Source organism: Schistocerca cancellata, chromosome 3, assembly GCF_023864275.1.
Source record: "Schistocerca cancellata isolate TAMUIC-IGC-003103 chromosome 3, iqSchCanc2.1, whole genome shotgun sequence".
NCBI classification, from domain to species: Eukaryota; Metazoa; Arthropoda; class Insecta; order Orthoptera; family Acrididae; genus Schistocerca; species Schistocerca cancellata.
The window spans coordinates 622,116,060-622,133,721 of NC_064628.1; the positions used below are offsets into that span (position 1 = coordinate 622,116,060).

The 17,662-nt window shown below is 39.7% G+C and overlaps 1 protein-coding gene and 1 long non-coding RNA gene across 3 annotated transcripts in view; one reads left to right on the forward strand and one right to left on the reverse strand.

The window, feature by feature from the left end:
* Positions 1-17,662, reverse strand: part of LOC126175533 (enoyl-CoA delta isomerase 2-like) — a 149,710-nt gene that overhangs the window by 21,121 nt on the left and 110,927 nt on the right. For both annotated transcript variants that reach the window (XM_049922366.1, XM_049922365.1), the window contains exon 6: positions 3,134-3,274. In XM_049922366.1, the coding sequence (XP_049778323.1) occupies positions 3,134-3,274 (141 nt within the window). The remainder of the gene's footprint in view (positions 1-3,133; positions 3,275-17,662) is intronic.
* LOC126175534 (uncharacterized) overlaps positions 15,667-17,662 on the forward strand; it is a 29,867-nt gene continuing 27,871 nt past the window's right edge. Inside the window, exon 1 of the long non-coding RNA XR_007535589.1 lies at positions 15,667-15,892. This is a non-coding gene — a long non-coding RNA (uncharacterized LOC126175534). The remainder of the gene's footprint in view (positions 15,893-17,662) is intronic.

Consider the following 17,662-nt stretch of genomic DNA (forward strand, 5'->3'; position numbering starts at 1 on the left):
GTTTCCTGGTTCCTGTACATTATGTAATTGGAGCCACGGTGATATAAATGTTTTGAAATACACAGCATCTTCACCAAACAATGTCGGTTTGTAACCACACTAGAGTCCAAATACGAAAGCAGGATCATCAGTGAAGAACAACTTGTAGCATTGGAAGGACTAACGTCCAGTCAGAAACTGAATCCCTCGTTCAGAGAGTGCAGTTACACAAACATCAAATATTCCAGAATGTACAAACATAAGAAATTTTGAGAACCTTCTAGAAATGAGAAATACTGGTAACCAGCAGCATGCCAACCAGTGATGCCACTACACCACTTTGTATGTAGCACAGCTTGCGGCATTATGCAGCTTCAGATTATTTTCCATGGTAAAATTTACAACGAGAGTTAGATATCATTCTGCAACAGTAATTGACACTACTATTTAGACCAAAACATTTGCTTTGAACAACATAGCAACATGTGAAACAAAATGCTAAGTTACTTGTCTGACCATAATTTGTCACTGTCCCACAACCACTGACAACTTCTTCAAGTTAGATACAAACACCTGCAGTGAATTTTATGTAAAATAGATAGTAAATGGTTTATCTGAGCCTGATTTGTCATGTATTGTAAATTAAGCATTCTGAGAAGTGTAAATTAAGCACTCTGAGAAGTCATGTTGACATCATAAAAGTGAAATAATATGTAACAAAAGCATAATGAGTCATTCTATTATAGAGTGTAGAGAACACTTGTGGAAAGATATTTATGAAGCAGACAATGCTGCTGAATATTTCACTGGTTTTTAAATGTATACTTTTAATACTTTGTCTAGTTTTCTTCTAAATGAACAAAGTTAAAATTTAACAGTGGCACAGATATACAAATAAAGTTTTTAGTACAACAAATAGAAATCGCTATGTAAAAGGGAAACAAGGTCTAAGGAACAGTTAACAATCAACTGCTGCAAGTACCATAAAATTCTACAGTTATTTTCCAAAAATGGCAAAATACATTTACAGTGCAAAAAAGAGCATTTATAAAAGGGGGAGGGGGGGGTATTTCAAGGCGAAGAAAGGTGATACAGTGTTTAATACAGTTGGATTCATCTGCATCATATTTAGGTTTCTGATAAATTTCTTAACTCTTTCATGTACAGAAGTAAAACAGAAACTTCTATTTATTGAAAATTACTTACAAAAATATGGTCACATGGCAAATAAATGCATTAGAACAATAGTATTGATAAACAACAATACAGAAAGACTGCATTGCAACTCACCATATAGGGGAGGCACTGAGCTGCAGACAGATACAATAAAAAATGTTGCAGGAACACTAGGCCTTTTGCAGGGTACAGGCTTCCAAAAAGACCAAGGGGCTCAATAACTGTTGACAATTTTTACCCTTTGTGCTGTAAAAGTTGAAGCATTTTTTAAAAAAAATCATAAATTGTTGCTATTATGTCAACAGCTATTCAGCACCTCCGTCTCTTTGGAAACCTGTATCCTACAACAGGCCATAGTGAAAACATTAAAAATCACAGGGATTTGACATGCAGTATTCTGGATATACGTGCTTCTAGAAATCAGTCATGCAAATAACTTAACACTGGAAACATTCAGACATAGACCTTGTGTGCAGTGTTGCAGAGTGAGTGGTGATAGAAAGTAGCCACCCATATATGATCATCTCATCCTGCTGAGTAACTCCTGAAGCTCCTTCTTTATAAGTTCAACACAGTGTTTTATCCAGGGCATGTCACATTGCTCAAAGAATGTATAAGCTTCAGATTAGTGAGAGGAGCATTCTCAGTGATGTGCCTGATGTCATCCTCAATTGGGTAGTTGAGTTTACTGCCCATGGTGTTAACAATCTGCCCAATATTCACTATGTATTTTCTTTACAAAAATATTTCCTTAAATATCCTAAATCAAATGTGATATTTCTGAGTCCAACACTTTGCTTAAAGGTTCTTAATTACGTCATATTCACTATCCAGGGAGCTCAGTATGAATTCTGACATTCTCTGCCCATGACAACTTGGTAGGAACTGCTTAGACTTAATTTGCACTGTTCTTGAATCCCTTTGTTTGTCTGCATGCTATTTTCTACATTCTCCAGAGAGCTGAAGCAACTGGAAATGTTTAGACCACAGCCAGTATACTTTCAACATCTCTTAAACTTTTTGCATGAGTTGCCAGGTTTTCACACATTACTGTCACATACCCTGTTCCTGATACTGGTTTCCTCAGTTGCAGCTCTCATCTGTTCAAAATCTGCCCATACTACTACAAGTCAGCTTTGAGTTTTAAGATCACTCATTAGCTCATTCTCCATTATTGTGAAGGACTACAACAGTGCCAAAAACCAGCCACATCTGTTTCCACACTTGTCCATTGTGACGAAACGTATTTCATCTATACAAATAATTTAATATTATCAATTTAATGAAAAATTATAAGTGTGGGATTATTTTATTATCCAAACTGACTGTCCATGGTGTTTGTTTATGAGATGAAACACTGGAAAGTCCAGGTTGGAATAACAACAGCATCATGAAAAGGATAAGGCTGTGTGTGGATGTCCTTTCTCTTGCTGAAAGGTTGGTGTTCTTAAGAAGAGATCTAGAGAAGGATATCCTTTCCATGACATTATCTATGAAATAAACAGGTGTATTATATATAAATGTTCATTAGGTACATAAATATCAACTTAGCAAGCATCTTCAATGAAAGATGTTTACTGTGCTTGTTTTCACTGCCAGTACAGAAGAAATTTGGATTAGAGTAAGTTGAGTTTGCTACACTGGTATTAAAGTGAATGGAAACTTCAAAGTAAAATAAAGTAACACATTCAGTAATTTTGTATCCTCTAAACTAATGTAAAATGTGTCACTGCTTTTTTTATGAAATATTAAATATATTACCACAATACAAAGCCCATTGTTGTACTTGTTTCTGTAATATTATTACTAACTGCAAACAAGTGTGCAATATCACTTCAGCAACTACACATGCACTAAAGTCAAGCTTCGATCTAGCCATTATTTGTAAACTAGCTTTTTATCACTAAAATGACTGAATTTTGTGGGGCTTCAAAATCATAATGATCTTTCCAGTGTCAGTGTTAACAGAATACGTCACCTTGACAGGCAGAGTGGAGGCTTCTTCCAGTTTCTGTAGTACATTTGGCAGATCATTTGTTTTGAATAAATGACTGACTAAGCCACAAGTGTATGCTTCCTTCGCGTCCATCTGGTAATTGAAATAAAGCATACTCCCAGCCTGGAAGAAAAAACAAGAGAGACAAGATGATCACTGTATGATAATCAACTAGATATGTTTGCTCAATTAAGGACAAGTACATAATTTGTGATCAGAATATTATGAATAAATCCACAATAGCTCTAAAATCTCATGTCTTGCCAACAGTATAATTGGTATAGTAGTTCCTTTGGTTCGCCATTAGCTTCTAGCACTGTTGATGAACTAAGTGAAACATTTCCATTTCCTTAAATCATGAGAATGAACTTAATAAGCAAATTTTATATCATACATTTCATCCTGTGCCAGGAAGGAAGGAAGGTAATGGTTTAACATACCATTGGCAGTAAGGTCTTCAGAGACGGTGCACAAGCTCAGATTTGGGAAGGATGGAGAAGAAATTTGACTGTGCATTTTCTGAGGAATCATTCCACCATTTTTCTGGAGTTAAACTTTGACATCTCTCCTGAGGACATCACCTTGTTCAAGAACTAACCATACCGGCAGAGAGGCTTGTATGTTCGCATGAAGCTTACGGCTATGCAGCTACTGGCATAGTCTCCCATGCCACCAGGCCTCAGTGGATGAAGCATACAAAGAATGTCCCACAATCTCCATCTCTCCCATATCCGCTCCCATAGTCTTCCCCAATTCCACGGCAAGGTGTGTGTGGCACATGGGAAGAGGTGTCATTAAAAATGCCTGAGGGTACCAGGTAAGCTCCCTGAGTAATTAGTCCTACACTGCAGGGACCAAAATGGAGAACAAGGAAAACAAAACAAAAGCTGAGGGACTTCATGAGGCCTCAAACACCAAAGCATTGGGTTGGATCACATGGAAGCTGTTACTGCAGTTGTATCGGGCAACAGACCAGTCCAAGAAGAGGATACAATTGCTGAGGAGTTGGAATAGGTCAAGATCAAATCCTGGTCCCAGGTTCACAGGAGGAAACTTCTCAACAAACAAATAAAAAAGAAAGCTAAGAATGGCTTCCTAAACATAAATGGAAGAAATAAAAAAGTCTTAGACCGAAAACCTCAAAAACAAACGGTCTCAGAGTTAATGCAGTAATCAGACCCCCTTCTATCTCTTAAGACAGGAACCAAGAAAACATAAGAGGGGTCTACTGTTCCCTTTTCTCAGGATAACTGGATCCAGAAAAAGCGAAGGCAAGAAATAGGGAAACAGACCTATAGCACTGCATCTCAGCTTTTAGGATGGCAGTTATCCAACAGAGATATCCACTGATGAGTATAATTTCGGGGCAGGTGGATCTCTTTGAGAAGTTTGTGGAGGATGCAAGTCCAGGACCCAAATCCAGGTGTGTCTGTTCGACAATGGTACTCTTATCTTTGTCTGTGAAGGGATATAAACAGTGAATTGGTTTAAGGAGATGATGTCCAAGGTAACTCTGCAGTAGGAGGGGACGCTGTTGGTCAAGACAGTGGCTGGGCTGTTGAAGATTGCAAAGATATAAATTTGAATACTGAAACTTCTTAAAGATGCCCCACCTAAGATTGTATGAGAAAGTACAGTGCAGAACTGAAGGGTCTCAACAGAGGACTGGATGTTTACCAGTATTCAGTGAAAAATCCCTGATGCCAATACAAGAACTGGTCCTGAAATTGCGCTTATGACTCTCGCAGGTTGCCATTAGGATAATCAAAGACACTGGAAGCAGCCATGGTGGCAAGTTGGAAGCCGCAAGTGTTACAGGTAAACCAGCAACACAGTAAAGGGACAACTGCCACCCTGAGTCGTCTCCAGGGGAGGTAGGAGATGGAGGTGGCCCTGATCCAGGAACCCTATCAATACAAAAACGGCATTTCAGGTGTTGGAGGAACTGGAGGTAAGTTGATTTTCTCTAGAAACCTAAAGAACTCTAGAACATGTGTCCATATCAAGAATGAAATTTCATTCATGCCGTTGGCTGATTTCTTTTCCGGGGACTTAGTGACGATCAGGATGAAACAACATGAGGAAGGAAGCACATGGGAACTGTATTGACCTCAACTTACTTCCTTCTGAGGACTATTACTTCCCAGGAGATGAGGAGGCTAGTAGACAGCTGCTCACAGTAGACTGAATAATTGCTGGCCGGTTGTAATGCCAATGCCCACAACCCCATGTGGGGAAGCAGCAACATCAACAACAGAGGTGAGCACATACTCAAATTTATACCAGAAAATAATTTGGAAATCTTGAACAGGGGTAGGGGACCTATCTTCAGGAACAGAAGAAAGGAAGAAGTAATTGATATAATACTATTTTTGAATATCTGTGTACTTCTACATCATACTCTGCAAGCTACCTAATGGTGGAGGGTACCTTTTTGTACCATTAACTGAGCCTTCCAACCCTGTTCTGCTCACAAGTAGTGTGTGGGAAGAAAGACTGTTAGTAAGCCTCCATATTAGCTCTAATTTCTCGAATTTTCTTCTTGTGGTCATTATGCGAGACACAAGTAGGGTGGGGGGGAAGTAATATGTTGCCTGACTCTTCCTGGAAAGTGCTCTCTCAAAATTTCAATAGTAAATCTCTCTGTGATTCACAACACTTCTCTTGTAACATCTGCTAGAGGAGTTTGTTGAGTATCTCCATAACACTCTTGCACCAGCTAAATGATCTCATGACGAAACAGCCACTCTTTATTGGATCTTCTCTATTCTTCTGTCAGTCGTACCTGGTAGGGATCCTAAGTAGATGAACAATACTCAAGAACTGGTCGAACAAGCACCTTATAAGCCACTTCCCTCATGGATGAGTTACATTTCCTTAAGATTCTTCATATGAATCTGAGTCTGGCATCTGCTTTTCCCACTATTTGTTTTATGCAGTCACTCCACTTAAGGTCACTCTGGATAGTTACTCCCATACATTTGATAGATACCGTTTCCAGGGGTTTGTCATCAATAGTTTCCTATATATGCGCAACATGTTACACTTATTTATGTTCAGGGTCAACTGCCAGAGCCTGCACCATTCATCAGTTCTCTGGAGGTCATTCTGCAAATCGTTACTATCTTCTGGCATTCCTACTTTGTTATAGACAACCACAATCATCTGTGAACAGACTTAAGAGCATTTGACACTTTGTACTTAAATGCCTTCCTGAAGTCAAGGAACATGGCATCAACCTGAGTGCAGTTGTCTATAACGCTGTGGATCTCACGGAGGAACAAAGCGAACTGAGTCTCGCAGGATCTCTGTTTGCGGAATCAATGTTGTTTTTTATAGAGGAGATTTTCATTCTCCAAAAAACATCATAATTCTTGAGCATAAAACATGTTCCATAATTCTACAGCAGATTGACATCAACAGTATTGGTCTATAATTGCGTGCCTCTATCCTACAACCCTTTTATTTATTTTATTTATTTATTTATCTACAAATTCCATAGATCCTGTTATGCGTATGACACTAGGATGTAGAACAACTTGAGTAATATATGTTCACAGACCATGGTATCAATTAGTTTACAAGAGCAGAACTAGACATAAATTACATAAGACTTGCAAAAATAATAATGAACTAAAATAAAGTCATAGGAATAATACATTATGCAAAGTTTATCACATTGCAAAAGCCTATTTGTCACAGTAAGTATATGGTTACAAATAGGAACAAAAAGAACATAAACAAACAATAGTAAATATAAATACATACAAAGACCACTTTTCTCTGTTGAAGTATTCATCAAGTGAGTAAAACGTTTTCTCAATTAAATATGTCTTTAGATTGTTTTTGAATGATGCACTGTTACTTCGTAGACTTTTTATATAGCTCAGTAATAAGTTAAATATTTTGACACTGGAGTAATGCACTCCTTTCTGTACCCGAGTTAAACTTTTTAGTTCAAAGTGGAGGTCAGCTTTCATTGGTTTCATAGTGGGCAGGATTGTCAACCAAGAAACTCATTAGGGGAAAAACATATACTGGCAGGTTGTGGAAAGTATTCCAAGTTTTTTAAAGAGCGTACGGCAGGAGGTTCTCGGGGGTACTCTGCACTTTATACGGACTACTTTCTTCTGCATGAGGAAGATTGTTTTAGATGAGGGTGAATTGCCCCAGAAGATGATGCCATAACACATAATGGAGTGGAAGTATGCGAAGTATGTGGACTTCGTGACATTTATGTGTCCAAATTGTGAGATTGTCCTAATGGCAAAAATTGCTGAGGACAGCCTTTTTACAGTCTCGAGGACATGGTGGTCCCAGTTGAGCCTACTGTCTATGTGGAGGCCTAAGAATTTGGTGCAGTGTACCCTTTCTATCTGATTATTGTTATTTAAAACAGTAATCTCCTGGGGGAGTTTGTGGTCAAGGCTGAAATGGATATAATTTGTTTTGCTCAGGTTTACTGTGAGTGAGTTCACTTGGAACCAGGTTAATAGTACTGTAAGTATTTTGTTGGCATCAACCTCTATATCAGTGAGCTGTTTGTTACTAATCAAAATGCTGGTGTTGTCAGCAAACATGGTGAACTTGCATGTATTGCATGAAAAAGGTAGGTCATTTACGTATGTCAGAAACAGCAACGGACCAAGGATGGATCCCTGGGGTACTCCATGGAGTACAGTGCTCCAGTCTGACTACTACCTCTCCCTCTTTATTGCTCCCATTGAGAATTACCTTCTGCTTCCTGTTTTGGAGGTAGGATTTTAGGCAGCTTCCCAGTGCCCCAGTGATCCCATAGTGGCGTGCTTTGTTGAGGAGTATTTTGTGGTCCACATAGTCAAAGGCTTTGGACGGATCACAAAATATTCCAACTGCCTTCATTTTATTATTTAGGGATTCCAGTATATCATTTGTGAAAGAAAATATGGCCTCAGTCGTGGACATACTTTTCTGGAAACCGAACTGTCTATCACTTATGATGCCAAAGTTTTCTAGGTGCCTTACAATTCTGGAGTGCAGTAGTTTCTCAAGGACTTTAGTGAAAGTGGACAGGAGGGAGATTGGACTTCCAGTCTGTAGGTCCCCTTCGTTGCTCAAGTGATCTATGATAAATTACTGCTACAAGGGTAGCAAGTTCTTTTGTGTAAACTTTGTAAAATTTGGTCATGACACCTTTCCACTACTAAACAATTGTAGTTGTTTTCTATTCCGTAATTGGTTATCTCAGTATCTGGCATTTTAATGTTTGTATGATGATTGAAAGGAGGCCGTGTTAAGATCTCCCTTGGTGAAACAATTTCGGAACATGGAATTCAGTATTTTGGCGTTCTCTCTGTTATCTTCCGTTTCGGTGGCAGTATGGTCACTGAGTGCATGAACAGACGATTTGACCCACTTACTGATTTTAAATACAACCAAAACCTCTTAGGGCTTTTACTCAGACTGATAGACAATGTTTTACTTTCAAAGTCACTGAACACTTTTCTCATTGCTCACCCTATGCTCATTTTCACTTTGTTCAGCTTTTGTTTGTCAACTATGTTTTTACTTCTGTTAAATCTGAGGTGAAGTTTTATCCCTTAATTCCTTACTTGGAACATACTTGTCTAGGACATATTGTGCAATGCCTTTGAGTTTTTTCCATTTGTTCTCAGCATCTTCGTCCTCATCAACTTTTCTTAACATTCTTTATAAGATCCATTATCAAAGATGCTATCACAGCCTTTTGATCACTGATACTTCCCTCTATGTTGACTGATTCAATAAGTTCAGGTCTGTTTGTTGTCAGGAGGTCTAAGATGTTACCCTCACGAGTTGGTTCTCTATATACTCAAAGTAATTTTTGGACAAGACATCCAGAACAATGTCAGATTAATTCTTACACTGCAAGTTCTGTCTAAAGTGCTCTGCCATTACAGCTCCTGATCAAGATAGTCTATAAAAGCATCTGATTACCATTTTTGACAGATATTTGATACTTAACTTCACTCAGATTAATTCACAATCTGAATCCGTGATACCCTCACTACATTTTATAGAATTCTTTACTGCAATAAACATGCCACCACCATTGGCAACTAATCTATCCTTCAATAAATATTCCAATCTGAATGTAGGATTTCATTGTCATTAACATCATGTTTCAACCAACTTTCTGTTCCTAATACTGTATCTGTGTTATAACCTTCAGTAAGCAATACTAATTCTGGGACCTTTCCTTGGATGCTCTTGGAGTTTGCTAAAGCCATATTAACCTTTCCAATCTCTGATCAGCAACAACAAACATTCCCTGAGGACATTTTGACAAATTTATCATGCATATCATCTTTGATCCCAAGGGAGGGTTTCCCTAACCTAAAAAAGCCCCATGTAAATGCCACACATACTCTGCTAACCTAGTAGCCACTTCCTGCATGTAGTGCATGCCTGACCTATTAAGGGAATCCAACAGTCCTGCATCCTATGGAAGAGGTCGAGAAATTCATGTCCGATATCATCGCAGATTTGTCTGAGCCTCTGGTTTAGGCCTTCCACTCTGCTCCAAACCAGAGGACCGAGATCAACCTTGGGTATGATGCTACAGACAGACAGCTTAGCCTGCACCCCAAATGCAGTGGTAGTTGCCCTTGCCAAATCTGCCATCTGCCATAAGAAGCCAAGGATGCCCTCAGAACCCATGCGGCAAGCATCATTCGCACTGACATGTGCTGCTATATGCAGCTGGTTGCACGCAGTGTGCTTGACAGCTGCCAGCTGCCGTCAGGGCCTCCTCCACATCATGGATAATGCTCCCCCCCCCCCCCCCCCCACCCCCAGCAAACATACTAAGTGCACACTGCCATTCTTTCCTGCCTAGCCGGGCTCCACCACCCACCTAACATTGGAGCTCCCAATGACAAGCATACCCACCCTCTGCATTTGTCTGGACTGGGCAGGAAAATCAGCCTCTGGCCCAACAGAACAGGCATCCCATACCTCTTTTGCCTTCTGCCCAGTGTCATGTGAAGCCACCACTGTATGCACCTACTCTTGAGCAAGGCTGGACCGGTCAGATGTTGCATATCAGAAGATGCAGTGACACCTGGGTCACCACAGGAGATTCCAGTACCATCAAATGTGTTGCAGATCTCATCACCAGTGCTCCAATATAGCCACAAGAATGAACGTTAGCCAGAAGCATGTCAACAGTAGTCAATGCAGCTTCGAGCTGTTTATGGACAGCGGCCATTTCTCCTTGTGTCCACTCACAATGAGCACATTCCGTAGCCATATTGTTGTGTGTAAAAAATAGATATAAGATCTCAAATGGTGCTAATGAAATTTGGAATGTATGCAAAATATAATGAGGAGAATGGAGAAACACTAAAAACTGCCCTGCAGATTCCTCACTATACCCTGAGACGGTAAGCTCTTAAATAGAAATAAATTTGTCTACTGAAGTAGATGTATGTACCTACAGATACTTGTTCCCAGAAACTCTGCTTAACCCAAAAGCTAATGCACGAGGTAAGTATGCAAACTAGAAGGCACTAATCTAAACCATATGCTGTGTACCGGCACAGGGTTTTAACTTAGTGGCATGACATAGAGCTTCTGGCAGTGGAAAAATTACACTAGTAAGCCACCTTACGCAAGAGTATGCACCAATGTTTCAGTATACTTCATACGTCACCATGTGTCCACATCCTGCACTCAAGCACTTACTTTGAATCCTGCACTATTATTGTCGGGGCCTGTCTAGGCATGTAATACTATTTTGCAGTGTCTGTATTTTATGATGTTCTATGCAATGTCATTGAGACATGTGTGCAAGTCAAAAAGAGTCTTGTGATCAAATAAACGAAGCTGTCATCCTGTAAGGTATTCTGTGAAGAAGTGGAAGGCACAGGTACTTGTGTTAGACTTCATAAATCCTCACTAAAGTACCAACTAGTCCATGAGGTACTCTAAGGAAGGAGGACAACAAATGAGATGCTGGATGTACTACTCAAGACCCACTTCCCTCACTGTGCTCTGGCAGATAACACAAACTAGGAGTCAGTCCCTGAGAGACACAGAAATTGGGGATCCACCAGTGAAAGTAATGATTTAAAAAACAATCCAGTGGGTGATGAGAACGTTTCAGCCATTCAAGCCACCAGGCCCACATGGTTTCTTTCCAGCTCTACTGCAACCAACTGGAGAAGATTTAATTAGGTCCTGTGTAGACTGTTTAGGGTCAGCATAGTAACAGGAATAGTAAGGATAGTTCTCATTCCAAAGCCAGGAAGAGATGATCATAGAGGATATGAGACTGATCATTCTGTCCTCATTTCTTCTAAAGACTTTAGAAAAACTTGTTAATGTACACATTAGGGATAAGACATTAACTGAGGTTCCTAGGCACTTAAACCAACACGCATATCAACCAGGAATATCATGCCTTCCTGGATAATGAGGTGACTTGTAGCTAGACGACCTTGAATCCATGGTTAGAAATGCAGAAGAGCATGACATTGAGACCACCATATGAAGCTGAATTAAGACCATACTAAGTAGAAGAAAGGTAAAAGTCACCTTGAAGAATGAGAAAATAGTGATCAACACTACCAGATGGCTTCCACAAGGAGAGGTTTTCTAATGAATGAACTCATTGAAGAGAGAAATACTAGATGCCATGGATGCCAAGGATATACAAACAATGTAGTCATAGTAATATGTAAAAAAATTGATAGTACTGTTAGAATGATGGCACAATGTGTGTTGTACATTGTGGAAAACTATTGCAGAAAACAGGATCTAATTGTCAGTCCCAAGAAAACTGTTGTAATACCATTTAAGAGGAAACATATTCAGCACACACAGTGGAATGTAAAGCTCCATGACAAAACTTTACCAGCAGATTGCAAGACTACCATGGACACCCCATAAAAGAATAAATGTTCCAAGGCAAAAGGTGCACTTGTGAACATTAGAATGACTTGTGGGTCTTGTGATAAAAACTGAGGTCTAAATCCATGGAGTATGTACTGTGTGTACACCACTGTAATAAGCCCTACTGCAATTTTTGACTACAGTACTGTGGAATAAATTGGAACAGAAAATGGCTGCTAAGAAGCTTGGCAGGGTACGGGAATTGGCCTGCATAGTCATAACAGGAATAATTAACAGCGCACCCACTGCTGGCATGGAGACCACGCTGGATATGCCTCCATTACACCTCTGGGTTCAATGGAGACAGAAGCAGGGGCATGGAAATAACTGGATTCCTATATGATATCCTGAATCTCACACGAATATAGTGAGTGTAGTAAATGTAGGAATGGTTGGGGATATGCTGGCTGACCATGTGATAACTTCCAACTGCTTCAATAGACCTTTCATTGTAACAACTGGAAGAAGGGAGCAGTAGAAGAATATACCACAAAACCATTTAGGAGTCATATTCTGGTTTACTGATGAGTAGAAAACAGATGAAGATGCTGGGAATGGAGTAAATGGTCATTAAGGCCTAGACTAGCGAGCAGGCAGAAATATCTGCTATTAGAATGTGCAAGGAGGAGAATTTGTATATGTGCTACAAGGATCATAGCATCTACATTTATGCACCCCAGAAGCTCTGAAATCTCCCATAAGTCCCTGCAACAAGATAAACCTGCTGTGGCTCCCTCGCCACTCAAGAATTAGTTGCAACAAACAAGTTGATAGACTGATCAGGACAGGTAGGACAACTCCATTTATTGGACTGGAACCAATCCTAATCATCACTAAGACAATGGTGAAATCAAAACTACGTTGCTGGACCAGGAGGCAGCACATATAACATTGGACAATAATCGAAAAATAAAAGCTAATGATGCCAAAACCTTGTTGCAAGAGAAGTTCTGTAATCCTGGACTTGAACAAGAGATGCATTAAATTCATGGGAGGACTAATGACTTGTCATATGAACTTAAAGAAACATCTACACTTGGTGGATATAGAGGGAGTAGGCCCTAAGTGTACATTATGTGGTGATGAGGATGAAACCATACCATACCTCATCTTCCAGTGCACAGCTCTAGAGGTAAAAAGATACAGAATATTCGCGACATTAAAGCTTGAAGAAATAGTGGCTAATAAGGAACTGGGCCTCCTAATACTTTTTAAGGGTACCAGTTGGCTGTACTAGAACCACAGGGAGTGAAGCCACACAATAAATAGTTTCAGTGTGGGCAACAGAGGGCTAAGACCACTTTTGTTTCTGTCTTCCACCATTAATCACCTCAAATCACATCAAACTTGGACAAGGAGTAGTAATGATAGCTGGGGTGTGTGACAGGGTCATAGAAGGGGTGTGCAATGATGAAGAGAGAAGCAATAGTAATCAACAATCATCATCTGATGCCACATTAGATCAGTACACAGCATAAGTCATTCTTCAGTACTGGGCAGTTATAATTAATGTGCAGCTTCTCAGGTCCAGTGTGGGCTTTAATTATCGTATGGCTACAAAACTGATAGGTACGCCAATGGGTTAATGCAGAACCAATTTCCACTGTAAAAGAATTATTTTAAATTTTGGCCACCAGGTGCAAATGTGGTGCTATACACTCAGCTGAGTGAACATTATGGCTATCAAGAAGAGAGACTATGTGCTGTTAGTGAAACTGTTTTGTGTGAATGGCAGTAATTACAGTGCTGCATTGAGAGATTATCACTGACTGAAAGGTCCAAGGAGAGGCCCAATGTCAGTAAATGGTTTAAAGATGATGATAATAAAATTCAAAAACTTGGGTGAGCTTGGTGTGGTATTTGGAAGGCGTCCTATCCCAACGGAAGTTATTAATGAGGTTACTGTCGCTGTAACTGATCATGCAGCACATGCCACAGATAGTGCTAGTGCTCCATGCAGTATCACAAGAATTGTCCATCCCATAGTCAACAGTATGGAAAGTTTTGTGATCTCTGTTACTCTGGTACCCATACAAGATCCAGACAGTGCAGCAGTTGAAACCTCATGATCTGCAACAATGTTCTGAATTTGCTCTTTAGTTTCTGGCATGGATTGAAGTTGATGATGTGGCCGAGCAATATTCTTTTAAGTGATGAGACACATTTTATACTACAGTGTGTACAGTGAATACACACAACTGCCGAATTTGAGGTACTGTTAGACTGTGTGTTGTGTATGAAGAGCCATTGCACTCACCATATGTGATTGTGTTGAGTGGGTTCACAAACATATTTATTCTTGGTCCATTCTTCTTTGAAGAGAATACACCCAGAGGGCCTGTCAGGTGTACTGTGATGTCAGTATGTTATCGAGACCTCCTTTTTCAGCATGTGATTCCTACTTTGGAGGGGCACAACTTTGTGGAAACCACTGTTTTCATGCAAGATGGGGGAGCACCTCATGTCACTTTCCCATTGCCGGGTGTATACGACCCGGGAAATCCGGGAAAAACCCGGGAATTTTTTCGTCCGGGAGAAAACCAGGAAAAACCCGGGAATTTTTCGGAATTCCGGGAATTTTTCATTGTTTTAGCTTTCAGTTAAATTTTTGTAATGTTGACTGCAGAACTGATCTCTAGCAAAGAATGTTATTGTATCCTGCTACTGGAGAATGATACTGCAGCAATAAAATGTAAACGAGAGGGAAAAAAATAAAATTTTAGTGGCAAAGGAAATGTGCAATTTACAACAACAAAACACCGTGCACACACAAGCATCTGCAAATAGCAAAAATATGTCAAAGGCCGTAGGGCGCAGACTGTAATTCTTCGTAACAATAAACTGCTTGTTATGAGCACGACGACACAACTGTTCACATTAGGTTCGTTTGACCAGTTGCCAGCGGTCTGTTGCACATGCGCATTTGACTCGCCTTGCAGTACCTTCTCCCGCTTCCCGCTACTTGAAGTTTGGCTGTTAGCTGTATCGGTAGTAGCAGCAAGCAGCCAGATGCAAACGAGAAAAATTTTGCTCGCGCGCCCTAGCTGCCAGATTCGTGCTTGCACAGAGTTGTCTGAGTTGCAGTGGGGAGGGGGTTAGTCTCCACGTGACCCGTGTTTACGTTAAGTGATTTCGCTGCTTCTCTTCGTGTACAGCTCCCACGTCAAATGAAAACAAAACGGATATCTGTGGCCGGAAGCTATCAAGTGACTTAAAATACATTCACATACTTATGGAGGGCAAAAATATATTATTAATTTCAGTTTTCTGAATTTATTTTATTTCCAAGTTAGTAGCAGTCAAGCATTAATCGCCTCGCAGAACAGTGAAGTTATTTTTGCAAGTTTGCCAAAGAAATTTGGCTTTATTTATCTTTCCGCTGAGGCAATCATTATATTTGAAACGAAGTGTTTCATTCTACAGTATTGGTTAGTTCCAACTGTTCACTGAATTTCAAGTGCACGTTATCATCTTCTGCCATGTATGGCATTATGCCGTAATAAAGAACCAAAAATGATATCGTAGAGTACTGGTACTCCAAGAAAATTTACATCCCAAAAAAACACACTGAAAAGCTTAATATCAGATGGGACCTACTTCATTGTGAATCTGGAAAAAGCCAATTTACACTTCCAAGCCGAATTATGCATTTTAGTATGGTTTACGAAATTCTAATGCTCTTTGGAGTATCCTCTGATGCCCTGTTTCTTTTATGGTGTAATGTAAGCTCTCTTTGTGCTTTATGCACACGAACATGCGGGCTTCCTACACCACGCTGCAGTTGCACACGCACAATAATGCCTGTTTTCTGGCGCTCTCCGGCTACTGGTAAATCGAACCTATTTTTAACAGCCTCCGGATAGTACTGCGAACGGTGGTTAGAAAAGCGTTACTTTTAAAGTAATTTTTTTTTTTGCGCAAGATGAAATATGTTACGTGTGAGAAAGTGGGATGGATATCTAAATCACAGAGCGTTCGAAACTGAACAGTTTGAGAACCAGCAACTTACAAGAATTTCGAGCCGAGACATTTACGTCATAATTCTAAATTTACTGGCACATTTGTGTGACGTATCGTAAAGCATAACACACGCAAAAAAAGATCAATATTACATGTGAAAGCTTAGCTTCTGTTGTAGCGTGTTAATCTTAGACACCAATATTACATGTGAAAGCTTAGCTTTTCTTGTAGATATACGGTACTGTTTACATTAATGTAAACAGTTAACTTTTCCTCTTGTGTGTTCGCACTATGTAACCAGTGATCTTGCTATTGGCTGACTATAACACGTGTCCTAAGCTCTGAATAGCTGCTGTCATCGGTTGGCGAGATCTCGTGGCTTGAGACATGACTCGCTTACAAAAGGACATCGCAACCTTGGTTTCAACGCTCCGGAAACTAACGCACTGTGTTTGGTGCAATTCGAATTTATACTTTCGTAATACGAAAATATGCAGCGTATATGTTACTGCAAATCAAAGGTCTTTAGAAAACTTCTCTCCTTTTTTTTTTAAATTAAAAGTCTCTCCTAAACCTTTTCTGCCCCTTCTTTTCTTTCTTTCTTTCTTTCTTTTTTTTTTTCCGGGAAGTTCTACGCGATTGTATAAAACGTTAACCATTCAAAGGATTGATAAGTTTTACAGTTCCGAGGGAAAATCTACGGGAAAACCTACTGTCACTTAGCACGGAATAAGTGTATTTTGGCCCGGGAAAAAGCATATTTTTTAAACGGGATATCCGGGAGAAATCCGGGAATTTTTTTTCCTTGTCCCCATATACACCCTGCATTGAAAGAGCTGCATAATGCATCCTTTCACAAATGTGTTATCTCAAGAAATTTTCCAGATGCCTGCAAGATCACATGATATGAATCCATGTGACTTTTGGCTCTGGGGATATCTAAAAGTATGCGTTTACCTTACCTGAAGGCCAGTATGCAGGAATACATTGCTCAGAGTCCAGCAGAACTGCCGCGAACAAGTTTGACCATGTTATTTTCCAGATTCAGCATCCCGTCAATGTCTCCCGTGCTCATACTGAACAGATCGTGTTAGTGGCAGTTAATAATGAAATCAACATTACACCTTTCTCACTTGTTTGACCTTTTCTGCTCATGTCCTGTTCCTAATCTATTGTATATAGAAATATTTCTATATGATTTTCTCTCATTCACAGCACCAGATTTGCATCTGGTGGCCAATATTGGAACTAATTTTTTTCCAGCTTAAATCGATTCCACATTAAGGCATTAGCACACCTGCCAAGTTTCATGTCATATGATAATTACAGCCCTCATTGGACCTCTGTGAGTAGCTACACTTGAATTATAACCACCCGGTATAAGATCTATGTGGAAACTTTTAAGAATTGGTTCAATGTGTCTACCTTGAATGATATGTTGATTATGTCATCTGTCAGTGACCTATTGGTCTGTGATCAATTTGTTAAAAAAACATTAATATTTACAAATTCTCTCTAGTGGCAACTATGATAGTTTGGATAGCAATATTGATTATGCCTCTAAACTAATCTGTCTGCATGATGAGCTACAAGCAAAAGCGAATAGCTGCAATAAATGTCAAAGTTTATGGACAGCCT